General features: G+C 37.6%; 2 protein-coding genes across 7 annotated transcripts; one reads left to right on the plus strand and one right to left on the minus strand.

Moving 5' to 3' along the window:
* Window positions 1–495: 495 nt before the first annotated feature.
* On the minus strand, window positions 496–8,266 carry PTTG1 (PTTG1 regulator of sister chromatid separation, securin). 6 transcript variants are annotated; one of them, XM_038534862.1, is made up of 6 exons: window positions 8,139–8,266; window positions 7,671–7,771; window positions 7,147–7,328; window positions 5,771–5,864; window positions 1,588–1,746; window positions 496–640 (listed from the first exon to the last, which is right to left on the minus strand). In XM_038534862.1, exons 2-6 carry the CDS (start codon window positions 7,759–7,761, stop codon window positions 564–566), a joined length of 603 nt encoding a protein of 200 aa, XP_038390790.1. In that variant the 5' UTR covers window positions 7,762–7,771; window positions 8,139–8,266; the 3' UTR covers window positions 496–563. The 6 variants fall into 6 exon arrangements, with proteins under 6 accessions (XP_038390790.1, XP_038390787.1, XP_038390789.1 ...); XM_038534859.1 differs by having other exon boundaries at window positions 7,147–7,331; XM_038534861.1 differs by having other exon boundaries at window positions 7,147–7,331; window positions 8,142–8,192.
* Window positions 8,267–12,692: 4,426 nt separating this feature from the next.
* Window positions 12,693–27,657, plus strand: SLU7 (SLU7 homolog, splicing factor). Its single transcript, XM_038534865.1, has 16 exons — window positions 12,693–12,850; window positions 14,834–15,019; window positions 15,680–15,833; window positions 16,166–16,246; window positions 16,550–16,714; window positions 17,638–17,706; window positions 20,750–20,797; window positions 21,437–21,568; window positions 21,835–21,932; window positions 22,103–22,170; window positions 22,301–22,440; window positions 23,411–23,572; window positions 24,878–24,982; window positions 25,133–25,202; window positions 25,318–25,436; window positions 26,076–27,657. The coding sequence occupies exons 1-16, from the start codon at window positions 12,726–12,728 to the stop codon at window positions 26,253–26,255; spliced, it is 1,902 nt and encodes a 633-aa protein (XP_038390793.1). The 5' UTR covers window positions 12,693–12,725; the 3' UTR covers window positions 26,256–27,657.
* Window positions 27,658–27,908: the final 251 nt, after the last annotated feature.

The raw sequence follows: 27,908 nt of genomic DNA on the forward strand, positions 1-27,908 counted from the left end.
GTGTAAGTAACTAAATAGTGTTTCCTATAGGTGAAGAGTGTATATCATCACTATCTGTAAATTATCTGCTGCAATCTTTGAAGAACCTAATTGAAGATCCCAGGGACATAGAGTTCTTGGAAGATTTAGAGCCTTTCAAATTCTGATTACTGAATAGTGAGTATTAAAGTCATTAGAAACCAAATAGAACCAGCAATAAAGAATGCTTAGCAATAGATATTTAATGAGCTGAAGTGGCTCTTCTAATTAAGAGATCTAATAACTGTCACTAGTTAATGGCCACAGAAAGGCAGCAGAGTACACATTTAGGAGCGTAAGTTTCAGGGAAAACAGTGGCAGTGTCTAAAATAAGCTGTTAAAGACAAACCAAAGGGTTCTAAGGTGAGTTTTTCAAATCTAATATACTTGTATTGTCAGATTATAGACCCCTGTCAAACACTTAACAATGATTTTCATACCGTTTTAAGCAAATGCCAAAGAATACCAACCGCAATATTAGGAAAGGTCTGTTAAAGAATTGCTTTATTAATACAAAATACACAAACTATTAAGTGCTAAGAAATTCAAACATCTAAGTCATAGCAAACAGGTGGCAATTCAACATCCAAGGTCGACAGAACGCTGGGAGACTGCAACAGATCTAGAAGACAGGAATTTCTTACTCAATATCTGCAAACGCTTTAGTCCATCTCAACACAGACATTGGTTGTCAGTTTTACTCATAAATTCTTATTTTCCCCTTTGTCTAATGAATCCCTACCCCACCCCCAGCTAAACACACACACACACACACACACACACACACACACAGACACACACTTACTTCTTGAAATGTGGCTAAGATACCAGAACTCACCTTCATTAGGAAATAACCTTAAGACATACCTGAAACTATTGTTCTTAGAGACCCACGTAGGAGCCAACAATATCACTAATGTAATTTATGGAAGCATTTGTTATCCCATCAGAACAAATAGAAAACATACTGATGATAGCTTTTGACCACCAGCTTGAATAGAGTACAGGCCTCAAACCTTGGCAGTAAGAAGGTTTTGCCAATTCTGTGCTATTGCGCTCAAGTGTCCTGAACCTAGATTAGCCGTGGATAGAACTTGGAAATCTCATTCCAAACAAGTTTACTATACCTCAAGTTATAACCCAAGAAGCTTTATGCTAAATTTAATATTATTTTCTGTATCTAAAACTGCGTAGGGGCACCTGGGTGGCTCAGTGGTTGAGCATCTGCCTTTGGCTCAGGTCGTGATCCTGGAGTCCTGGGATCGAGCCTTCTTCTCCCTCTGCCTAGGTCTCTGCCTCTTTCTCTGTGTTGCTCAAGAATAAATAAAATCTTTAAAAATAAAGTATAAACAGAACTGTCCAGATTCCAGAATGATTTAATTTTACCTGAGCACTTGGGACTGAAAAACTACCAAATGAGAGGTTTCATTACTCTGAAACCTTATCTCTTTAGTTAGAAATAGAAATCACTTGTAGGCTAACCTTCCATACAATTCTGCCCCCACAATAACGGCAGTATCAAAACACAAATAATTCACAGCCCTACTAAAAGGGCACTTGCTCACTTACCAGACTCCCAGGATAGAGAAGGCATCTTCAGGGGTGAAGGGGGGCCCAGGTGCAACAGCTTTTCAAGTTCCCTCTCCTCATCAAGGATCATGAGAGGCACTCCATTCAAGGGGAGGTGTGCAATCTGGTGCTCTTCAGGCAGGTCAAAACTCTCAAAATCTGCCATCAAGACAAAGCAATTTATCAGGGCAATGCTTCTGAGAGTGGTCAGTAGCCCCACGGGGATCTGAGACCCTTACAGTGGGCCCAGGAGGTCAAACTATGTTCTTAATAACTTCAACACCTTCTGCTGTGTTGACACTTTCAATGATGGGACAAAAGCAATGATGGATGGAATTGCTGTGCTTTAGCACAAATCAAGAAGTGGCAATAAACTATATTTTATAGTCACTATATTCCTCAAAACCATTCACTTGCAGTAAAAAATTGCCAGCTTCACATATCACTTTATCATCTACAATAAAAAGTATTAATTTTATTAGCTCTCAACCCTGAAGAACATGTCTTTTTAGTATTCTGTATGATGACCATAAAGTACTTCTGTTGCATACCGAAGTACCAGGTGAGGTCAAAGAAAAAAGATCTGTACAATTATTTGGTTTGCAAGCTAAACTAGCGGCCTTTTTCCTGTAATACTATTTAGTTGAAATAACAGAAAGACAAACTGGTTACTCAGACTTGGGTATTTGTAACACATTTTCTCAGAAAAATAAAAGAAGTCTATCATTTAAAGAAACAGTATTTATTGCCAATGATAATATACACAATCTCAAGGGGAAAAAAACACTAGAACTTTGGAAAACTTATTAGCTTGTCAATTTCCTAATATTTTTCTGAAGAGATCAGTGGTGACATTAATGAATGTGTGTTTGATATTGCATCATGAAACCCTTCAACATTTGGATAATCTACATTTCCCAGTGAATCATTATTTCTAAATGATCAATGTGTGATAAATGCAAAAATAAAAGATTTTCAAACTGCAGAAGAGCCCAGTGGATTTTATGGTCAGTATAAAATGTTCACTGATAGGGTTTCAGATTACACATCACAACCATACATTTGGAAACTGCCACTTGTTGAATTTTAGTGTGGTAGGAAAGAAAACTCTCCACACTTATCTGAAAAGACTATCGAAATGCTCCCCCCTTTCTTAACCACGCATCTGCATGAGGCCAGATTTTTTTCATGTACTTCAACCAAAACAAAGAGATACAACAGGTTGAATGCAGAATCAGAGGAGAATCCAGGTATTAAATTTTTATTTATTTTTTGAGAGAGAGAAAGAGTGCACACACCAGAGGAGGAGGAACAGAGGAAGAAGTAGACTCCCTGCTGAGTAGGGAGCCCAATGCTAGATAGGATCCCAGGGTCCTGGGATCATGACCTGAGCTGAAGACAGGTGCTTAACCCAGCCACCTAGGTGCCCCAACTGTTTTAAGTCAAATTAAGCACATTTTCAAAAATACAAAATCATGCCATTCTCCTGAATGTTTTAGGAAAGTTCTATTATGTTAAAAGAAGTTACTTACATTAATATAATGGAGGGGTTTTTATTCCCCAGGAACTTATTTTTATTTAGATTTCCTGCATTAAGAATTAAAATTGATAACACACAAACAAAAGTTCTCTGGGGTCTTCACTAACTTTTAAGAGTTGTAAAAGGCAGCCCGGGTGGCTCAGCAGTTTAGCGCCACCTTCAGCCCCGGGCCTGATCCTGGGGACCCGGGATCGGGACCACGATGGGCTTCCTGCATGGAGCCTGTTTCTCCCTCTGCCTCTCTCATGAATAAGTAAATAAAATCTTAAAAAAAAAAAAAAAAAAAAAAAAAAAAAAAAAAAGTTGTAAAAGTCCTAAAACAAATTTGAGAACTATTAAGTAACAGTCCTCCTTATAATCCAAGTGCCTTGCTTCTTAGAATTATTTAAAATAGATTTTTCTTGGGGCACCTGCCTGAATCAGTTGGTACAGCAGGAGATTCTTGATCTCAGAGTCATGAGTTCAAACCTTACATCAGCCAGAGAGATTACTTTTTAAAAAATATTTTTTTTAATTTAAAAAGAAAATACAACAGATTTTTCTTGACTATTAACAAAAATATTGAGTTTTTTCAAGGGGTATAGCCTTTCCTCAAAAGAACAAAGATGAGGGGCACCTGGGTGTCTCAGTTGGTTAGGCGTCTGCCCTCAGCTCAGGGCATGATTCTAGGGTCCTGGGATTGAGCCCCACATCTCAGCAGAGAGCCTGCTTCTCCGTCTCCCTCTTTCTGCCTGCCATTCTGCCTATTTGTGCTGTCAAATAAAATCTTAAAAAAAAAAAAAAAAAAAAAAAAAAAAAAGGAAAGAGAACCATCCTTTTCTGAAGTGTGAAAGTTCTCTAAAGCCTAAATACTAGGAACTACTCTACTGTTTTCAAGCCTGCTAAAACCCAGAACTTAAAAAAGAATTGGGTGATAGGTGTCTACTTAAAACCACTGAATTATAAAAGAAACCATAAACAGAAGACTTCAGAGGAAAAAAGTCTGCAACCTAATAGTTCATTTCCTTTATGCACAAAAGCTATTAAGGAAAAGAAAAGAAAGACCTATTAAAGAAAAACAAGGATACCAACAGGAAGTTTAAAAAAAAAAAAAAAACACTATAGAAGGCCAATAATCAAATATGCTCAATACACATACACACACTACAATTTAAAACAATGATACCCATTGCCTTTTTGATAAGGGTTTTTGAAACATCTGCTGTGAGAGATTAGAGGTGAAGCAGGCATCCTCAACCACTGTAGGTAGATTCAGTAATTTATGCTATTTTGGAGGGCAACCTGGCAGTATTGTTTTCCTCAAACACAGCATATTGTAGTCCTCCTTCCTGATCAATACGCATAAATCTACCTCATTTTCCTTCATGGCTGAATCGTAATCGTTAGTATGGAAACACTATTTTATCAAATCTTAATCACATACTCTCTGAGACTCAGCAACTACAGCTATCCTCACAAACTAACAACAATTTCGAGAATACCAACTGCAGAATTGTAATATATAAAAGCCAGAGACAACCTGGATGCACAGATTGCCTAAATGCCCTTAGGATGAAAGGGCAAAAATGCCAGCTCAGAAACCAATAAGGCCTTGTGTGATCTGCCCCCAGTCTCACCTGTGCTATCCTTTCCTCTGTCTTTGTCCCAGAACCAGTACAGGCCTTTGCTCTACCCCCAGATCACTGCACACACAGACATGCGGTACTCTTGCCTTGCCCTTCCTCTCCCTTGTCTGGCTCTCCTTTGATGTCCTTTAAAGCTCCACTTCCAGGTCACTTCCTGAGAAAACTTCCTGCTCTTCCAGGGGAGGTTCAGTTCTCCCTGGTTGGCCTGTTTTTCTCCTTCTGACATTTAGAGTGAGAGGATTTGTTCAATGTTTGACTTTCCCTCCAAATCTTGGGCTCCTGGGCAGCCCCAGTGCCTCAGCAGTTTAGTGCTGCCTTCAGTCAGGGGTGTGATCCTGGAGACCTGGGATTGAGTCCCATGTCGGGCTCCCTGCATGGAGCCTGCTTCTCCCTCTGGCTGTGTCTCTGCCTCTCTATCTCTCATGAATAAATAAATAAAATCTTTAAAAAAAAAAAAAAAATCTTGGGCTCTCTTAGGGTGGAGCCTCTTATTAACCACTGCATCCAGAACCTGGATACAGTAGCCTCTCCTCATATGGAAATAAATCAAAGCTTGAAAAGGTACTTCTGTTAACAGAAAATACTTTGGGTACATGCAGCAGGTTGAAAGAATAAAAATGCATACATCATAACAGACTACGCGGATTTTCTCATTGTTCAACTTGACATAAAACTCACTTTCTAAAAGTCTTGCTAAGAACACTGTCCACTCTAGACTTGTTCAATGTTAGGGAACACATCTTATCTTCCTTAGAAGTTTCTGAGGTCAGGAACAATGTCCTCCACATCTTTGCACCAATGTCCCTTCTGACCCAAGATGATGTTCCTTACAAATAAATCCACCAAGTACATTTGTCCAGAGAAACCCAGATTCAGGCAGTCTTATTACAGTTAGAGGTCATAGGTCATATTCATATCCATATTAAATTAGAGCTGAATTGGATTCTAAGAGAAACTCAAGGCTAAAGCATTTTTGTGTAATACCAAAAAAAAAAAAATATATATATATATATATTACCTAAAGGATTGAAAGGAAAGAATTTTTCTATTTCTGGATAGGTGTCATCTGAGGCAGGAACAGAGCTTTTTGCTTTGACAGTCTTCTCAGTCACCTAAAACCACGAAAATATGAATCAATGAAAGTGAAAAACTTTGTTTAGTACAACTGTACAAATGTTTAGTATAAGAGATCATAAGTCTTCTTCAAGACATGTGACTGCTTCACCACATTTTTTCAATTTTATGCTGACTTCTAAAAAACCATAATCCTTAGTTCTCATAATTACATACCAATACAATTCAGCAAGCAATTCTAGGAGCATGCTCAAGAGTTAAGTCTGAAATTTAAGTATCAGCACCTTTTAGCCTAAGTCACCAAGACGGCAGTTAATTCAGAGCTAATCAACTCAATCATTCAACCTGTCAGAGAAAACAGGCATGAGTTACTCAAATAAAAGCTGATTCTAGAAACCATTTTTGGCTTTTGGATGTGATTTCCACCCATGTTTCTCCATCAGTGTTCCCTTAATTATTTGCTTGGTTAAATATTAAGTTGAAATTCACACGCTGAGTAAGAGTCAGCAGGACAGTCATGGAAGTTAGAAGACTAGATAATTCCCTAGAATAAAATTGGCAGATAGGCAATCTGCAATAGTAGGCCAAAGCAGAAGCCTGCATATTCCTGACTCAAACTTATGTCACATGTGCAAATCTAGAGGAAAATAGGGTTTCCCACACTTCAGTTCTGGGTTGCATTCTCATTTTTGCCACAGCCTTGCGATACTCGAATTTAACATTTCTCTTTTACTCAACTTAGTTTTTAAAAATGTCATCTTGTCCTAAAGCACAGAAGTCCTATTTTGATATAAAGTACTAGGGCTTTTTTCTAAATACATAACACAATTATTCAAATGAAATGTTAATGTACATGCTGAAGTCATCTTTCACAGCAAAGTCTCCTCAGTCTGGGATGCATGGACCTATAGCTGGTACACACATCCAAACATCGACATGCTTGCAAAGTAGAGTACCTGGTGCTTGCTCTAGGAGATGAAGATGGCAGCACCTGAGCTATATTAGCTCCGTGATCTCTGGTAAAGTATCCTCCCTCTCAGTACTTCCTGTATCCCTAAGTAGATACTATCAAAGAATCTGCTTCCACACTAGTTAAGGGCAGGTGAGGCAAAAGCATTCACCAGCTGCTTCTGAGACTTCTGATCCTGGAGCATAGAGGAAGTCCAGAGGGAGTATGATTCCCTCCTCTTAATCTATGTTTGGTAGCCTATATTTCCTTGTACTCCCAAGACAGAAAGCAAAGTAGGATGCCGATAGTCATTTTTTAAGAGTCAAAGAGTGCTAGAGTGTTTCAACAGTGACTTTGCAGCCAACACTTACTTTTTTGGCAGAGAAGGTTGGCTGCTTCTGTTTGAGAGGTCCATTAGTCTTCACTGAATTTTCTGTGGCTCTGTTGACAGTTCCCAAGGCCTTTCTGGCAACTTTAGGTAAGGCTGCTTGAGCATCAAACATTTTGCCTACACGTGGTGTTGAAACCTGAGATCTCCCATCTAAAGCTTGGACTGCTAAAAAAAAGAAAAAAAAAAGAAGAAGAAGAAGAAAAGAAAATAAGATTATTCAGGGAACAAACACCCGTGCAATTTGAAGGCTGACCGTGTGCATAAACTTGGCCTCATTCTCATCCCCCACTTCTGACAGTGGCATGGCCATATGTCTAATAGTACTTCAGTTCTGTGCCCTCTTAAATACTCCCTTAACTAAGATGCTGAACATGAAAAACAGACCCGTGACAAGCACTTTGCAGCAGCAGTATTCCAACGGAGTAGCTAACCGCCTCCCCCAAGCACGGGCCACGCCCACCTCTGGAGGCCAGCACCTGCGCAGACGGCAGCCAGGGTACTTACGAGGCCGAGACCCCAGCTTCAGCCCGTCCTTGGGAGCCGCACGGGGGCCTGGCTCTCCGTTCTCCTTATCAACGAAGATCAGGGTAGCCATTCTGGACTAGCTGCGGGCGTGAAACGCACATCAGACCCCGAGGCTCAGGGAGGGGGAGAGAGGGAAGGTGTGGCACAGAGCAAACTCTACCCAGGGCGGGTCCACGCCAACACTGGAGCTGAGGAGCGAGCGAAGCCCGTTCTGGAGCCAACAGGCATTTAACCCAGCTCCTGACTCCTGAGGCCTGCGTCGGGGGCTCCAAGTCCCAGAAAAGTCGGCGGTTTGGGGCTCGCACGGGTCCTGCTACTCGGCGGAACCGAACTGCCGGCGCCGCGCACGCAGTCCCAGGCCGTGGCTCCACCCGGCTCGGCGCTACAGACGACCCCCGGCCCCCGGCCCCCCGCCCCCTCGCGGGACCCGCGGGCCCAGCCGCTCACCACCTCGCGGTCCGCCCGGTCCGGGACCGACAGCCAAGCTCCTCCGAGACTGAGCCTCGGGCCCCCTCGCGGGACTCCGAGTTTAAACCACAACTCGCGCTCCTATTGGTCCATCCTCCCAGGAGGCGGGGCCGGGGGTGGGGCGAGGCTCCCGGAAGGACCAATGGGAGGGGCCCAAGCTCCCGCGGCCCCGCCCGTAGAGCGTCTCCCGGGAAGGAAAAAACCAAACGTGCTGACCCCTTTACTTCTAGGTGTTTTGAACCAGCAACTCACAGAGATAGAAAGGGAGTGAACATGGTCTTCAATTCCAGGAAGTCAATGATCATTATGATATCAAGATACAGAATTTGAGTTGTTGTTGTTTTTTTTTTTTCCTGAGACACGTGGCCAGGAAGTTCTTAAATGAAAAGATGCTGGGGTTGAGTCAAGGCAAAGTGGCAACAGAACTATTTTCCCAAAGTCTTCAATTAACTATTTCTCCAAAGAATAAATAGAGCATATCAAATAAAAAAGAAGATGCAGAACTGGAGGAAAGGCATTGGCAGCCATTGGAAAAATAACTGGGGAACTACGGATACATACAATTGTATTTCAATTAGGTATATAAAAAATGCTTATATAGTCAGATACTGAAACCACTCATATTCCCTTTAAAGAATACTAGCAGAGCACGGTTAAAAGTTAGGAAGCATGGGACACCTGGGTCTCAGATCATGACCCACAGGACCTGGGATCAAGTGCCCCCCCCCCCCAAAAAAAAATGTCTAGTGGGGGGAGCCTGCTTCAGAATTCTCTCTCCCTCTGCCCCTCCCCCCATCGCGTGGGCCTGCTCTCACCCTCAATGATAAATCTTTGAAAGTTAAGAAGCGATGTAAAATACAAACAGATCAAACAGTAATGTTTGAGTCATTCTGTTGGGCTTGTGATTAAGAATGGATGGACTATTCCCTAATTGCTGAACTACCGTCAATATTTCAGGCTAGGATGCTGTTTTCATTATAGCATCAGGACTATGACTTATGATTTACAACAATGTGGATGAACTAGAGGATATTATGCCAAGTGGAATAAGTCAATCAGAGAAAGACAATTATATGATCTCACTCATATGTGGAATTCAAGAAACAAAACAGAGGATCATAGAGGAAAAGAGGAAAAAATAAAACAAGATGAAATCAAGGAAGGAGACAAACCATAAGAGACTCTTAATCATAGGAAACAAACTGAGGGTCACTGGAGAGGAAGGGGGTGAGAGGATGAGGTAACTAGATGATGGGCATTAAGGAGGGCACATGATGTAATGAGCACTGGGTGTTATATGCAACTGATGAATCAGTAAATTCTACCTCTGAAACTAATAGTACACTATATGTTCATTAATTAAATTTAAATAAGATTTTTTTAAAAAGAAAATAACCTAGTGGTCACCAGAGGGGAGGTGGGTGGGAAGCTGGATGAAATAGATGAAGAGGATTAAGAGCACACTTATGGTGATGAGCACTGAGAAATGTATAGAATTGTTGAATCATTACATTGTACACCTAAAATTAATATCACGTTATGTTAATTATGATTTAATTTAAAAAATATCAAAAATAAGAATCTGGCTTATGAACAAAATGATGATCCTAAGGAGTACATAATTCAGGCTTCTCTTCAAATTCTGTCATTTAATGGGACTTATTTTAAACTTTTAACATCTTAACAATACATTCATCACAGCTGCCTAGAAGAGCCTAGTGGCAGAGGGCACAGAGTTGGAAAAAGATCTGAGGAATAATAAAAAATATTGATAAGGAATTCCAATTTCCAAGATATGGGGAGAAATTGTGCTTGGAAAAATTAACGACCTTTTCCTATTTCTATAACAAATGGAAATAGATTAAACAAACACGAGGTAAAGGAATAAATTCAAAAGACCTAGACTGGCCTGTATCATCCAATCCCTACTCCCCACAGGTCACTAGATACATTCTAACTTGCAGGTACGTTAGGAGAGAGCGGTTGAGCCTACATTATTTCCCATAAGATTTAACACTACACCTGGCATTGATCCAGTTCTCAATATGTCAGCTCATTGGCCCTTCTTCCCTGGCATTTCAGAACCAAAATTGGCTGAATGATTAATTCATTCAATAAATATTTACTGAATGTCGATTAAATACTAGACACTGGGCAAGGCATCAAGAAGAAAATATTCTAAGAAGGTAAAGAGGACAAAAAGCCATTCACACCCATATGGACCCTCCCTTGTTCTTTTTCTTTTATTCTCTTGCCTCTCCTTATTTTCTCCCTCTATCTACCTCTAAATGATTCAACTCCATATTGCATCATCAGCACACAAGTGTTCACTTTGGAACCGAATCTGTATAGCACCTACAGCTGGGAAGTGGGGATTCTCTATCTCCCAAGGTCTTTGAGTGCAAGATTTGTATCTCCCCCAGTTAAGTCTTCCCCTTACAACAGGAAGCACTGTGTTTCTCAAGGTCATGTAGAAACTGTAAAATGCTATAGCCACCCCCTCTTTTTTTTTTTTAAAGATTTTTATTTATTTATTTATTTATGAGAGACACAGAAAGAGAGGCAGAGACATAGGCAGAGGATCAAGCCCCGCATCAGACTTCCCCCGAGAGAAGCCTGCTTCTCCCTCTGCCTATGTCTCTGGGATCATGACCTGAGCCACTGAGCCACCCAGGTGCCCCAACTACCCCCTCTTTGAGTGATTCTTGTTTTCTCACCAATGATGCCCCAAACCCACTTTACTATTCCCTATTATTACTAGATTACCCAATTAGTAACCACCCTCACCTTATAATAGTACCTAGATCCTAATCAATCCCCGTTTATTCTAATCATGATTTACAAACAGCAACCCATCTAGAGAACTGAACACGTGCTTCCCTATACTTTTCTCCAAGTCCTCCAGGGGGAATCCAAACCTTACAAAGCCTTCTCCCTTCTCTTCTAGTACATTATATGATTCGTCTGGGAGATGTGTTCTCTGGCTTGTGCCTGGTGATTTTAAAACAGGCCTCAACAATTCCAAGCCAATTTCAGGAATTATTTAAAGAAGTAAAAACAAAGTGTAGGTGATCCAGAGACTACTCACTTTCAGGCTATTCTCTGACCCTTTCTATGACTTCACCTGTTGCCCTGTAAAATCAAAATTAATGTTTAAATTCCTAAACTCTTGGCACTGCAAATTTTTAATAAGAAAAAAATGGATTATGAGGGGGTTTTATGAAGCATGGGTGTGAGCTATTTTCACTTTTACTTTTTTTAAAGACTTTATTTCAGAGATAGAGAGTGAGCAAAGAGCAGAAATGGAGCAGTGAGGAAGAGGTAGGAGGGGGAGAAGCAGACTCTCCACAGAGCAGGGAGCCTGACATGGGCCTCAATCCATGAACTCCAGAATCATGAGCTGAGCTGAAAGTAGACACTTAACTGACTGAGCCACCCAAGCACCCCTCACTTTTACTTTTAAAAGCAATATATACTGGGGCGCCTGGGTGGCTCAGTCGGTTAAGCGACCCAGTCTTGACTTTCAACTCAGATCATTATCTCCGGGGCCTGGGATCTAGCCCAGAATTCAGCTGTGCACTAAGTGAGAAATCTGCTTTAGAATTCTCTCCCAGTCGCCTGCCTCTCCCCCTGCTCACTCTCTCTGTCTAAAAACAAGCAAATAAATCTAATACATGTTACCTTGAAAAATAAAAGACAACAGCACAAAGAAGAAAAAAACAGAAGAAATTCTACTACCAAAATTACTGCTTAGGGGTGGCTCAGTCCGTTAAGCGTCTGCCTTCAGCTCAGGTGATGATCCAGGAGTCCTGAGATGGAACCCCCGTCCCCTCATGCTCTTTCTCTCGTTCTACACTCTCTCAAGTAAATCAATAAAATCTTAAAAAAAAAAAAAAAAAAAAAGAAAGAAAGAAATAAGAAAGAACAAACTACTGCTTATTTTCCAGTAACTAATCTTACTTCATAGGTGTACTTTAAAAGGAGGGTTGGAATGTCATAGATACCAGTTTTCCCAAAATAGAAATTGTTTCATAGTATTTTTTTTTCTAATGACAAAACACAAGATCACTTCGGTACAGAATGTCACAACCACCAAATGGTGCCTTAGGTTTTCAGAGCATCTGGTATTCCTTTCACAGAGGCTTTTTACAACTGTACATTATTTGAAAATCATTTTAGTGCCTTTTTCACTTTGTATGTTGTGAATGCAAGGAAATACTCTTTTTGCTCACCACGTCCCTCAAAGTGTCACACACTGACCACTAATTAATACTAATTTTAACTGCCTTTCTTTTGTAATATGTCACGAACTTCCCCATTCATTTCTTAGTTCTGCAGAGAGGCGTAAGCTGTTGTCTATTCTCCGTACTTTTTTTTTTTTTTTAAGCCTCCTAAGAGTCTGCGATTCTAAAAGAATCAACAACACAAACCCGGAGAGCAGGAAAGCACCTGCTCAAACTAACCCCTTCCTCCAGCCCGAGGTAAATAAAGAAGCGCGCGAGATCTCGCGATAATAACATCGCGTGGGAGCCTGACCTGGTCCCCTACCGAAAGACGTTAGTGCGCATGTGTCGCTCGTCCGGAAACTACCGCAGTGGCTGCCGGGAGAGGGCGGAAAGCCAGGAAGTAAACATTGACGGATTGAGTTTGTTTCTGTCGGGAGGTTTTGGGTTCTGCTGTGACCGGATTGGGTAAGGAAATGTGGGAACTTGGGGATGGGGAGAAGGTGAAGCTGAAAAACTCTGGAAAACAGGCCGAAGGCCTCCTACTTCTTAGATACATTCCTACGAAAGTGATGAATTCCAGGTCGAGGGGGGAATGGGGATCCGGGACCGAGAAGAAAGCCGCGGTCCTAGGCCTCAGTGTGCTTGTGCCGAGCCAGACCAGGAACGTCTTAATGATTTTTAGAGTAAGAATTATCAGATATCATCGGAGTTTCATTTCCCAGCTGTTAGCTACTTGTGGCTCTTGAGCACTTGAAATATGGCTGTTCTGAATACGTGTAAAATCTGATCGGATTTTAAAGACTTTATTTTCTCTTATGTTGATTAAGTGTTAAAATAGGATGTTGGATATGTTGGATTAAATTAAAATATTTTTAAAAGTCATTTTACGTGCTTATTTTTACTATCTTAGTATGACTACTGGAACACTTAAAGTGATGTATGAGAATGGCATTATATTTATCTTGGACAGAGCCACATTGTAGGATTTTAAGCTTGTGTAAGTAGGTTATGATATGATTAAATTTGTGTTCTGAAAAAATAACACTGCGGTGTGGAGAACTGATTGGAGAGAATGGCAGGAGACCAATAAGAAAGGGAAAGTAATACCTTCCATTAAAGTGGTAGCATTGAGGATAGAGAGAAGTAGGTAAATATGAATGCTATTCAGAAGGTAAAAAAACAAAAATACTTAATGATGAAATAGTTATCGAGATTAGCTGGAACATATATGTAAAGGTATGAATAGTATTTTTCATTAAGAGAGGAAACAGTAATCAAGATGGCATTCCATGGAGAAGATCATGAGTTTAAATTAAAATTTGATGAGTTTACGTGTTTCTAAGACCCTCTAAAAGTAGATGCTATGAAGCGAGCTATTGGAATATATGTATGTGAAACTCAGATAAAAGGTCTGAAAAGGAGAAAATAAGCTGGAGAGCCAACAGTGGTATATTAAAGCCTTAGAAATAGATGCGCTGACTACTGATGAAGTCCAGAGTGATGAAAGAGACTCCAAGACTGAGCCTTGTGGAATCCAAAATTAACTAACTGGGCCGAAATAGATGAACTTGCAAAGAAGACAAGAGCAGCAGGAGAGATTAAAGAAAAAAACAGATTATAGTGTCACTTAAGCCAAGAGGTAAGAATGTTTCAAGAAGGGAAGGAACAGGGGCGCCTGGGTGGCTCAGTCATTTGAGCTTCTGACTCTTGATTTCAGCTTATGTTAGGATCTAGGGTCCTGGGATGGAACCCCAATGACTGTCCAGCTTCCAGGTCAGCAGGGAGTCTGCCTGTCTCCCTCCCCCTCTGCCCCTACCCCTGTTCCGTGCCCCCCACACACACATGCACTCTCTCACACAAATAAAGAAATATAATAAATTTTAAAGAAATAAATATTTTAAAAAGAGAGAGAAGGAAGAAAACTGAAAAATGTTTAGTGGATTTAGCACATTGATCATTGATGACTTTGTGGGGCCTCTTCAGAGAGAGAAGGAGTGGAAGCTAAATTGGAGTGACTGAGGAACGAAGTAGTTGGGAAAATAGAGTCTATGGATATAGATAACTCTTAAGGAATTACATCTTTGAGAAAAATAGGACATTGTTTACTTATGTAGGGTTAATGTGCTAGAAAAGTTTGAGTCATATATAGAGAAATTAAGGAATATTAATAAGATAAAGAGTCTTAGGAAACTTTAAGTACATGTATGTATGTTTCTCTTCATTTGTAAGTTAGATTTGAGGGAGGAACTGCGAACAGTATATAGAGATTTTTTGTGGAAGAGAAAGAGACCCTTCCCTCACAGATGCTATAAGAGCATATAAAATATTATATATAAATGAGACTGTAGTATGTGTTATGAGGTATGCAATTTGTGTACTTTTGATAGTTTCCCTGATAAACTCATGAAGGCCTACTTTATACTAATATATATTTCTTTCTTCTCATAGAGGTATCCAGATAACCATGTCAGCTGCAGCTGTAGATGCAGTTAATGCAGCCCCCCTGTCGGGGTCCAAAGAAATGAGTCTGGAGGAACCAAAGAAGATGACCAGAGAGGACTGGAGAAAGAAGAAGGAGCTAGAAGAACAGCGAAAACTGGGTAATGCTCCAGCAGAAGTTGATGAAGAAGGAAAGTAAGTACATTCATTTTTTGCATTATCTGTTCATTCAAAGTTCAAATTTATATCTACTTAGTTTAGCAATTTCTCATTTTTTAGTTTGACAGGAAACTATCTTTGCCATTTACATCCTTTTTGTTTTTATTATTTTATCAAATTCATATATGTAAGGTTTAATAATAAAAAAGTATTGAAGGACTTCTAATGAACAGCAGTCATCTCTTTCAGCTCTTCCCACTCCCTGTTCCACTCTGGAAAATGACTACTTTTAAATCTTTCTATTTTGAGTTTTTCTGGTTGATACCTTTACATCTCTAAATAATGTACCTACATCGTTATTGTAATCAACTCTAGGCATTATTGGCTAGCTTCTTGCTCTTTCATAAGATTTATCTACTCTTCTAACATTCATCTCTATCTTCCTTATATCTTTCCTCGCTTCAGTTCTGTCACTATTCTTAGTTGCTAAATTGGAAATTTTTTCATTCTAAAATAAATTACTTATTTTTAATTTTGTTGTTTTTACTATATTATATAGAGAGATCAGGCATATTTTCTCTCTCCCCTCCACTGCACTATCTCTCTTCTTAGAGTCTGTATAGGCTACCTTTGTAATTGTATTATCAACTATTTTCAAACTTTATTCTTAAAATATATATATTTTTTAAATTACAGAGACATCAACCCTCATATACCTCAGTATATTTCTTCAGTGCCATGGTATATTGATCCATCAAAAAGACCTACTTTAAAGCACCAGAGACCACAACCAGAGAAACAAAAGCAATACAGCTCATCTGGAGAATGGTACAAGAGGGGTGTAAAAGAGGTATTTGGGCAACTTTTATATATATCCTTGTGAAAATGGAGATTTTATTTGAATAACTTAATATAAAAGCCTTTAATAAAGTTATATCAGATTATAAAACATCTTTTACCTGGGATTAAAATTCACAATACATACTACTTTTGTTTCTGTGTTTTCTTTTATAAGTTTTATATTGCTAAAGTACTTAAACTTTCTCATTTATAAAAGTATGGAGACTCTAAGTAGTATTTCTCTTAATGAGTAAATCACTTCACTGGACAATATAGTAAGAAGAGCCAAATTTTTTCTAACTTATTCAGAAATAAAACGTTTTTCTTTATGTCCTTTTATAGAATTCCATAACTACTAAGTACCGCAAAGGAGCATGTGAAAATTGTGGGGCCATGACACACAAAAAGAAAGACTGCTTTGAGGTAAGTTCACCTTTGAGAATTTTAGAAATTTGTCAGAGGGTCTCTTTCTTTTTTCCTGTCAGATAGCTTAATTCTGTTTTTCTGAAATTACCTAAATTTTGGTACAAGTTAAATAAAAATTAATTTCACTGAAATTAGTTTAGCACCATCAAAATTTTCTGGAGAGTAGGAGAGTAACTGATATGTGAACAGACCATAAATTCCCATGATATGTTTATGCACACTTTATAAATGTCATCTGAAACTTTCCTTTAGGCTACAGGAACTTAGGAAAAGATTTGATTTTATTATTCTATTTCCCAGAGACCTAGGCGAGTTGGAGCAAAATTTACAGGTACTAATATTGCTCCAGATGAACATGTCCAGCCTCAGCTGATGTTTGACTATGATGGGAAGAGGGATCGGTGGAATGGCTATAATCCAGAGGAACACATGAAAATTGTGGAAGAATATGCCAAAGTTGATCTGGTGAGCAATGTTCCCTGCTTTCTCACACTCCTTAAAGAATGTACATTTTGCTGTATCACTGTTTAAGCAACTCTGTTTTTCGAGTCTTCAAGCAATATAAAAATGGTGGCATGTTTATTATAGTAGTATAAGATCTGATGCAACAGCAAAAATAAGGTATGCTAACCATATTGGCAGCAGTTTCTTATTTGATTCTTGTATTGTTTCTCATTTCCTGAGACTTCCCTGAGGTTCCAGAAGATACTGGAAGCATGAGAACAGATTAGTATCTAAGGCTTTTGGCTTTTTAAGGTTATAAACTTGCCAAGCCTCACACATTGCATCTTATCTGGGCCTGTATTAAGTTGCCTCACATAGCATTTGAGAGAAGTGAAAGGGGAATAGGATAACTCATTTCAAAAAAGTGAATTTTATTTTAATTCAACTTCAGTTGTTTTTGTTATGATTTTACTTACTCCTGTTCCTTAAAATCCATAGTCATGCTGCCTTCTTTTATTTTTTTATTTTATTTATTTATTTATTTTTTGCCTTCTTTTTTTATATAAGAGTTTACATTTAAAAATCACAGTAAAAAATGTCACATAGTGTAAATTTCATCTATTCTTGAACAATAAAATATATGGTGATCCTGGGCCCACCTGGCAAGCATCAGTCATCTGGAGTCAAGTGACAGCTGCCCCATTTGGACAGGACTTATTCTCTGTAGTTTAATCACTGGCACTATTTGGCTCAGTTTACATTAATGTCTGATTCAATAGGAGTTACAAACTCCAGTTACTTAGAAATCATAGATCTAGAGCTACGAGAAATCTCAAAGAGATGACCTTTCTGAAAACAATAGATTTATTGGTTTTAAGTGTGTAAAAATTAAATGTTCATTTGAATGTTGTAAAATAAATTTCAAATGTTTCCTTTTTTGTTAGGCAAAACGAACACTGAAAGCCCAGAAACTCCAAGAAGAATTAGCCTCAGGAAAATTAGTGGAACAGGCTGTAAGTAATAAAAATGATCCATAAAAAAAATTCAGACTCTAAGTAAAAAAAAAAAAAAAAGAAAGTCAAAACAGTTCACTTTATATCTCTTCAGTTAGAAAAGATTTAGGAAGACAGAAGTGCTATTGTGAGGAAAGACTAAAACTGGCACTTTTATACAGTTCACAGGAACATTAGTAGATCCCTCCATCCTAAAGAATTTTCTAGTAGTCAGGAAAGAGGTCACATATGCAAAGATGTAGCACTGTTTAAAATAGCAAGAAGTGGGAGGGTGAGGGGTAACTGGGTGATGGACATTAAGGAGGGCACATGATGTAATGAGCACTGGGTGTTATATAATGACTGATGAATCACTTACCCCTACCCCTAGCTCTGAAACCAGTGATATATGTTAACTGAATTTGAATGAAATTTTTTAAAAATCACGAAATAAAAATCAAATAGCAAGAATTTGAAATAGCTAAAAACAGGACTAGGGAGTGGGTAAAATAAACTGTCCAGTGTCTTCATGGTACAATGTTGCATAGCTCTTAAAATGGTTTTTATGGATACTTTGTAACAACAATGGATAACACTTACATTTAAATAACAAAAAATATTACAATATCACAGGGAAAAAATCAGAATATTGATTTTCATTCATTGTAGAATTAGTAAATTTTTCTTTGTATTTTACTAGCATTTTCTACGTTTTCCATAATGTAATAATTTTATAGCTGAGTAAAAATAATTTTACAGTAAAAAAGATGTATTGCAGCCATTTATTCATGACAACTTAATAGTTAATGTATATTGTGCTTATTAAAAGTTTTCTTTTAAACAAATTTATGGCACACATGAGTAATAAGTTAAACATTTGGAGTTTCAATTCCTGAAAGGGACTCAGCAGGTATGAATTACAAACAGACCTAATGACCAAGTGAGCAATCACTGAGGCTACCTGGCAGGCAGGTTTACATCTCAGGTTAACAGATAGATGTTAAGATACATCTCTGCCCTTGGCCAGATACGTGGTCATAGAAAAATTAATTTACTTCTCTGAGTCTGTTTATCATGCCAAGTAGAGACAACAACACCTACCCCTCAAGAGGCCTAGCATCATATCATATAGTAAGTAAACTTGGTAATTGATAGCTGTTATTACCAACTCTGGAAAAAGGAAAATGGCCTGTTTTTCTTGTTCTGATATATTCTCTGTTGTTTGTTGTAAACACAGTCTAATTTATTTCCCCAGTAAGTATATTTAAGCGTATACAGGGGACTGATGGTTTTTGCCCACTTTCAGTGCTTGAATATTAATATTAACTATATACAGTAGAAGAATCTACTATAGAGGTTTAACTTTCTGTACAGCAGTATAAGTGTGTTTTTTTGGTTTAACTAGCAAATTGCAGAAACTCCAAAAAATATATTTGTGGGGCACCTGGCTGGCTCAGTCAGTAGAACATGTGACTCTTGATCTCAAGGTTATGAGTTCAAGCCCCACATTGGGTGTAGAGATTACTTAAAAAATAAAATCTTAAAAAGAAAAAAACATATTTCTGATTCTGAAAGTAATATATAACTCAGTGAAAAAAATAGAACATTATATATATATCTATGTATGCAATTATAATGCATGTTTTTAATGTGGATTTCACCTTTACATACTCATTTATCACCTCATCTTTCAATTAATATATAGTGCAGTGAGCTCACATTTCTGTCAATGAATGCAGACCTATTTATTTTTATATAAATTCACGTTTCAAAACTCACAGGAATTTAAGAAGATATATGCAGTAAAGTCTCCCATCCTTGCCTCCAACTACCCTATCTCTAACCCTTACCGCCCCCATAATCTGTTTTATTTTTCTTATGGATCCTTTCAGTTTCACAAGCAAAGACAAATATATAATGTTACAACCGTTCTCACCCCTTTTTTTTAATAATAACAGCAAAAAAGGTAGCAAATTGTATGAATTTTTTTCTGCAAATTGGATAGAATCACTTTTAATGGATGTTCAGTGGTCATTGAGTACAGTAATTTATATAACCAGTTGTCTAATAATTATTTGATTTTTCCCAAATTTTTGATATTGTATACAATATATAATATACAATATAATACATTATATACAATATATATAAGAATGTGTAAATCACATTCTTATATATATCTCTTTATATAATTGGTATATTATTCCATTAGAATAAATTCCTTAATGTTTAATTGTTGATGCAGTGAGTATTTTTATTTATTTAAAATTTTGATGTCGTATCACTTAGCTACCATTCAGGAAAGCTATACAAATTTATGCCCCCACCAATATAACATAATGTAATGTAATATATAGCATATGTATGTGTGTATCTATCACTGTGTTTATATAAGTAGAATAGATAGATATATTCGTACACACTCATATTTTCACATTCCCCCACTAGTGCTATAAGTTACTCTTTTTAATCTTTGAAGCCTTTTAAAGGGATATGATGAAATACTATTTTGTTATAGGCATTTTATGAAGTTAGGAAAAATCCTGACCAATGGTAATGAAGAAAGAGTGTCTTTATGACAAGGATCTTAGACTCTCCTTAAATTACAATACGGTGTCACTTAAGTAGATTCCTTCATTGCCTAAGTTTTACAAAAGTTGTTTTGGCTCTAAAGATACTTATTACATGATCCTGGTAATGTTTTCTTTTTGGATTTGATAGAAAGCTAGTGAGGTTTAGCAAAACTGGTATATGCCTAAAGGTTAACATATAAGAAATGAATATATGTTTGGGTACATTGGTCATTTTAATGTTTCTCTTACCTTTGTGTGATTATAATACTATATCATTGAAAATTATTTAGAAATATTCTGGCTTTGTAGACAGTCTGATAAAATTAGTTGCAATGACATACTTGTATTCAGAACTGACATGCTGATTACATTGAGAAATATGAGGATTTGTTCAGTTAGATTTAAATTATATTATTTTACCTAAAGTGTTAAATAATTAGTAGATTCAGTGAAATAAAATTACAAATTCTTTTTCTTATTGAATAATGCAGAATTCTCCAAAACACCAGTGGGGAGAAGAGGAACCAAATTCTCAGATGGTAATAAATATTTTCCCTATCTAGGTATACATTAAATTTTTCAGTTTCTGATGGCTAATAACATAAATAATAGCTTTAAAGAATATAAGTGAATAAGAGTTTGGTTAAAGGGTGTTTCTCCCTCTGCCTGTGTCTCTGCCTCTCATGAATAAATAATAAATCTTGAAAAAAAAAAAAAAAAAAAAGGGCAGCCCGGGTGGCTCAGCAGTTTAGCGCCACCTTCAGCCCAGGGCGTGATCCCGGAGATCCAGGATCAAGTCCCACATCAGGCACCCTGCATGAAGTCTGCTTCTCTCTCTCTATGTCTCTCCTGAATAAATAAATAAAATCTTTAAAAATAATAAAATAGGGATCCCTGGGTGGCGCAGCGGTTTAGTGCCTGCCTTTGGCCCGGGGCGCGATCCTGGAGACCCAGGATCGAGTCCCACGTCGGGCTCCTGGTGCATGGAGCCTGCTTCTCCCTCTGCCTATGTCTCTGCCTCTGTCTCTCTCTCTGTGTGACTATCATAAATAAATTTAAAAATAATAATAATAATAATAATAAAATAGTTTGGTTAAAGGGAATTCAAAGGAAAGCAAGAACTAAATGCTGCTCTTTTCTTCTTATAATTTGTTTTTCCTTCTTTCCCCTTCCTTCAGGAAAAAGATCATAATAGTGAAGATGAGGATGAAGATAAATATGCAGATGATATTGACATGCCTGGACAGAACTTTGACTCTAAGAGACGAATCACTGTCCGGAATCTCAGGATTCGAGAAGATATTGCAAAAGTAAGCCCTGCCAACTTAACACACATTCAAGAAATATTTGTCTTTTCACCCTACATTTTATCTACTCATCTGATATCTGGGCAGTATATGGGTAATACAGTCAGTCATTCCAAGATTAAGTATCAGTCTTTTTTTCCCCTTCATCTGTACCCCAGATATACAGAGATTACATGTAATTGATCATGATTAACTCCTCCACCTAGTTTGCTGAAATCTTTTTTGAGAGAAGTAAACATTAATGCAGTTTTAAAACATTTTCCTTCTAGTATTTGCGGAATTTAGATCCAAATTCTGCTTACTATGATCCCAAAACTAGAGCGATGAGAGAGAATCCTTATGCCAACGCAGGAAAAAATCCAGATGAGTAAGTATCAAGCTAAATGTATAGATTTCAAGATGGGGAGGAGAGTTTTTAATCATGAAGGTGAACCTGAGTTGGAATGAACAGCATCTATGGTTGGGTTAGAAAAGAATTCACTGTCCTTAAAGAATGCAATTTCTGAAACAATTTGTTTTTTAAATATATATTTACAGAGTGAGCTATGCTGGGGATAACTTCGTTAGATACACAGGAGATACCATTTCAATGGCTCAGACACAGTGTAAGTGTTTGCTCTATGTCAAGATATTTTCTGTCAGCTCAAAAGAAATTTGGAGGCATTTTTAAAAGCTGTTTTCAAGCATGCAATAAATGTAGCTGAGAACTCATTAAGATGTTTTTGATTATTGTAGTGTTTGCTTGGGAAGCCTATGACAAGGGATCTGAAGTACATCTGCAGGCCGATCCTACAAAACTAGAGCTGTTGTACAAGTCCTTCAAAGTCAAAAAAGAAGACTTCAAAGAACAGCAGAAAGAAAGCATCTTGGAAAAGGTAATTTTGACCAAAATGCTATAAAAAGAATGTTCATTAAAGAGAAATGGCCAGTTAATAATCATTTGATTCACATTTGAAATATAACACACAGAGAGACCCTTTTAATTTGTTAGGAATAGTCCTATCATCCCACTGATGTAATCAGTTGTATGCATTATCACTATAGCTTTCTCAAGAAACTTTTGCAGGCAAAACAGATCATGGAAAAACTTAGTAGTTTAAAATAAACGTTGTTATTGCTCACAACTTTGTATGTCAGGTGGGTCTCCTGATCTGGGCCATCTGAAGCTGGATGATCTAGAATGGCCTCATTCTGGTCTCTAGTATTTAGCAGGTTGATTATCCTAAGAGCCCTCATCTGGAACAGCTCATCCCTGCCCCCTGTGGGCTCTCATCCTGTGGTAGGCTAGTCCAGCTTCATTAAGCATTCTCAGGGTACCAGAAACTAGCAACAAAAAGTATGCTTTTTAGGGCTTTGCTTGCATCACATTTGCCAATTTCCAACAGGCCTGAACAAGTAACATGGCCAGGTCCAGATTCAAAGGATAGAAAAAATAACTATCTCTTGAGCGGAAGAGTAGCAAAGTCATGTGGCAAATGGGCATGCATACAAGAATAAGAGGAAATGGGGCACCTAGGTGGCTCAGTTGATGAAGTGTCTGCCTTCAGCTCAGGTTATATCCCAGGGTTCTGTTATCAAGCCCTTCTTTAGGCTCTCTACTAAGCAAGGAGTCTGCTTCTTACTCTGTCCCTCCCCCTACCCATGCTTTCTCCCTCTCTCTCTCTCAAAAGAAAAATAAAATAAAATCTCAAAATAAAATCTTAAAAAAATAATAATAAGAGGAATCATGGCCATTTTGTAATCTTAGATGAATCAACAGATGAATATCAACTGAAGACATCAATAGAGATCTGAATGCAAATCTTTTCTGTAAAACGTATTTAATAATGTTCAATGTTCTTTTAGTATGGTGGCCAAGAACACTTGGATGCCCCTCCAGCTGAATTGCTTTTAGCTCAGACTGAAGACTATGTGGAGTACTCAAGGCATGGGACAGTCATCAAAGGACAGGAACGAGCTGTTGCTTGCTCTAAGTATGAGGAAGATGTGAAGATCCACAATCACACAGTATGTGTTAAACTAGAACCATTTGGTGTCCATGTTAGCATTTTCTCTGGGTTATATTTTCTTATTACAGCTTCATTAGTGAATTATTGTTGTGCTTAGGTTTTTTTTTTTAATTCTGTTTTATGAAATTTTTCCTGAAATACAAAAAATGTGAAAGAATACTATTATGTTCACCCGCATACCTACTACCTAGGTTCAGAAATTTTTTGCATGTTGCCATATATGCTTTGGGGGAATGTGTGTGTGCACATGTATGTAAATAGAATAATATATACATATAATTTATATTTGTATTTTTTTAACTAAAACATTTGAAAATAACAGATATTATGGTATTTTATCCAAGAAACTATATCATGTATCTCCCAAAATTAAGGACAGCCCCCTACATAACTACATCAACATTATCACACTTTAGAAAATTGATATGACTCCTTCTTATCATCTAATCTCTAGTTCTTAAATACATTACTAAAATATACACAAAAACTTTAAATGGGTGGTTTTTGTTTTTGTTTTGAGTCAGAATCCAGTCAAAGTTGAATTTGGTTGCTATGTCTCTTTTTCTCTTCCTGTGTCATATCTCCCTTTTCATGACAGCAATTCTCAGATTGGGCCAGTTATTTTGTAAACTGTCTCATATTTTGTATTTGACTGATTCCTGGTGCTATACAATTTATTCCTGTGGCCTCTGCACTTCCTATAAACAGGAATTCAGAGTAAAGGCTTGATTAGATATAAGTTAAATATTTTGACAAGAACATATGTGATACAGTATAATTCATAGTGTTTTGTGATGAATTATACCACATCACATCATAAAACATATGTTACTTGTTATACCCTTGAAGTACCCAAACTACAATTTTCTAAGGTCAAAAACCGAAGCACCTCTGGGAGCCAGGCCACTAACTGTATATGAGTGAAGCGAGCCAGGCACACTGTATAAACTAGAGAGCATAGACCTTGTCTAAAAGGGGCATCCAGTGGTCAGCAACAGTCAGTTCTTGCCAAGTGGGAATGTGAGCCCAGAATCTCCCAGTTCTTAATTTTTGAAGAGAAGTCAGATAATCCTAATTTTTTTTTATAGTTTTGGGAATGGAATGTGAGATCACTATAACTTAATGGCTGCTTCTCACACTTGAGGACAGGCCACCTTTTTCCTGTCAGCTAGCCCTGGAATCCCCATAATTTTCTTCCCAATTTACTTTTTAAAGGGCTGTATTCTTTTGTAGTCATCTCAGCAGTATGCGAGAGTCCCTAGTTTCAGGGTTCTTTTTTTAAATAACAACTCTCTCTCTGCAGCATATCTGGGGATCTTACTGGAAAGAAGGCCGATGGGGATACAAATGCTGTCACTCTTTTTTCAAGTATTCCTACTGCACTGGAGAAGCTGGCAAGGAGATTGCTGTAAGTACCTGTCCTCACAAGTATAAAACAACCAAAGCTCTTAAGTCAAAATCTGTATGAAACATATTTTCTCATGTTTCAAATTTTAACTTTTCCTTCAGTGATTGGTAACTATGATACTCAAGTCAAATTACATGTATTTTCCCACAGAATTCAGAGGAATGTATTATAAATGACATATCTGGAGAAGAATCTGTGAAAAAACCTCAAACCCTCATGGAAGGTAAGTCTATAATCATTTGTCCTGAATTAAGTCCTTCAAGGCTGACTTTAAAATTTGTGCTGGAGCTTTGTTTTTTGCGTTAGTAACACTATATATTTCAATCCTCCCTGTCAGATGCATCAGGAGAAACTAAAAGAAGAGAAGAAGAAGAAAAAGAAGAAGAAAAAGAAGCATCGGAAGAGCAGTTCAGATAGTGATGATGAAGAAAAGAAACATGAGAAATTGAAGAAGGTACTTCGTGAACTCTAAATAGTCCAAGTGATGACAGTATTCTTTATTAGTAGCCACCTTAAGAAATTATCTAGTCCTGTCTCCAAGCTCATTTTAAAAATAAGGAAATGAGTTCCACGTCTGTGGTTACCTTGAAATTCTAGAATACAAATGGAGATTTTTGTGTTTTTCAGTATTGCCTGCTCCTTGGAATGTTTGATAAATATTACTAAGCTACAGAAGAAATGTGCTTTGTAAAGCTCTTATTTTAGAGTTACTGACAATGCCCAAAGAGAATTGCCTTCTAGCTCTCTAATTGGTAGTTTTCAGCAAGTACTTGGGAAAATCAGAATTGTAGTTTCCACCAGAAGCATCAATTGTGGACTTCTGTTAGTAAAATGAATCTTGTTGAATCTTTGTTATTAAGTAAATTTTTTTTAACATTGAAAATGTTGTAGAATGTTTTGTGCTCTATGAAAATACCATATCAGCCAAATAGTGATTAGTTGTAGCTTGACAATAGAAGGGCTGACTCTCAAGCTCTTTCAGACAATCCAGGTTTTTGATATAGCAGTTTATATTCAATGGGATCTTTTGTATTCTGCTACTAGAAGAGATCTGATGTAGAGCTGTGTACTCATGTTTTTCCTCTCACTACAGGCACTGAATGCAGAGGAGGCTCGCCTTCTTCACGTCAAGGAGATCATGCAGATTGATGAGAGGAAGCGGCCTTACAATAGCATATATGAAACTCGGGAACCCACTGAAGAGGAAATGGAGGCCTATAGAATGAAACGTCAGAGGCCAGATGACCCCATGGCTTCCTTCCTTGGGCAGTAGTAACTAGTTATCAACAGTCACCCAGGACAGACACAGCTGATACGTTCTTTTCAGCTTTTTGCTAATGATCGTAGGTGGAAAAACCATGACTACTCTTCTTGCTCCCTAACTTTAATAAAGACTTCAGAAGTCTCATAGTAAAATTCATTTCTTTACACACTGAAAAAACAAAGAAGAAAAACAAAGAGGAAGTACATTAAGTATATATTAAGATTTTTATTTCCAGTTTTATATTAGGCGATGTGGAAAGAGGCCTTCGCTCTCTACCTAGCAAGAACATTTTCTACTTAACATTTATTAAGTCTCAAACTTTATTTCCTCAATTTTTATGGCCTTTTATCTACTGTTAGCACACATTTCAAAGGCAGATGAATTACTCATTCTTGAAATCACGGTTTCGTTTTTTTCAAATTACTAATAACTATAATTGTAGGTATTTGAGTATCATTTGGTTTTGCCTTCTAAGGTTTCACTGGTCTAAAGCCAAAAAAAAATTATTCTATCTTGGGCTTTGGATTACTGAAAGGAAATCTGTAGAACATGTGAATAACTTTACCCCCCATGTCAATCTGTATAGTAATAATTCTGTTTTCTACTTGGTTATAAAATTCTTATTTTTAAAATATTTCCTTGTACCTTACACCTAGAACAAAATGGGTTAGCCTTTGAATGTAAAAATAGTATTTTGTCATCTTGAGTCACTGTTGACTGATCAGTACTAGGTCTTTTACCATGCTGGACATGAGCCTTTGGACACAGAAACGCTTTCCTCTATCATAGAGAATATTTTTTGTGGTACTATTTGTTGTTTTGTGATTGCCTTTATGTAATAATCATGAATATTAAATTTCAAAAAATTGTAGAATATCCGTTGTACCTAATCTCTATGGGAGGAGGTGTCTCTTTGTAAAAATTGCAGAAAGCAAAACCTGAAGTTGAAGGTTTCTTCAAAGAATTATAAGGATAGCTCATGGGACTATTAATAACTGAGACTGCCATGATCCTCAGGCCTCTTCTAAGAACACTGTGAAGATGATACAGTGAGTGGGATCAATGCAAAGAGCCTGTTTCAAACCCCTGACATAACTACATTGGCCTTTAACAGCTCCCTGGCTTCTAAGCTACCAAAACCCACTATAGTACCGCATTAAGTTACCATCTCAGAAATAGTGCTGGTGAGAGAGTAACAAATTGTCAAGTACTATGGATATAGTCTCTAGATTCAGACTGGTAGGAAATTAAAACAATGCAAACGGAGCTCATTCTTATATAATTCAAGAAAGTCGATGACTTAGGTTTCATATTCCTACCTTAACATGGGGTGGTTCAACATAAAGTCTGACACTGATGTCTATTTGTATTTATCTTTTGTTAATAAAGATATGTAATTGAGAATACTTAACTGAGTGGTTTGTAGCATTATTTCAAATATTTGGCAGAAAAGGAGTTTATGGGACTGGCAGGGGGCTTCGAATTAGAAAATTTCAGGATCTTTTAACTCAAAAAATGTGTCACTTGACTTTTCTGGTTCTCTGTTCCCTCTTCTGTGAAGCCTAGTTTACTGATTTTAGGAAGAATATCTGAATTCCTGTCTTATTTCTACTTCATTTTGGGAAAAAAAAAAAAGTAACACCTGGAACATTCTTATGTGAA

This window comes from Canis lupus, chromosome 4 (assembly GCF_011100685.1).
Source record: "Canis lupus familiaris isolate Mischka breed German Shepherd chromosome 4, alternate assembly UU_Cfam_GSD_1.0, whole genome shotgun sequence".
In the NCBI taxonomy this organism is placed as follows: Eukaryota; Metazoa; Chordata; class Mammalia; order Carnivora; family Canidae; genus Canis; species Canis lupus.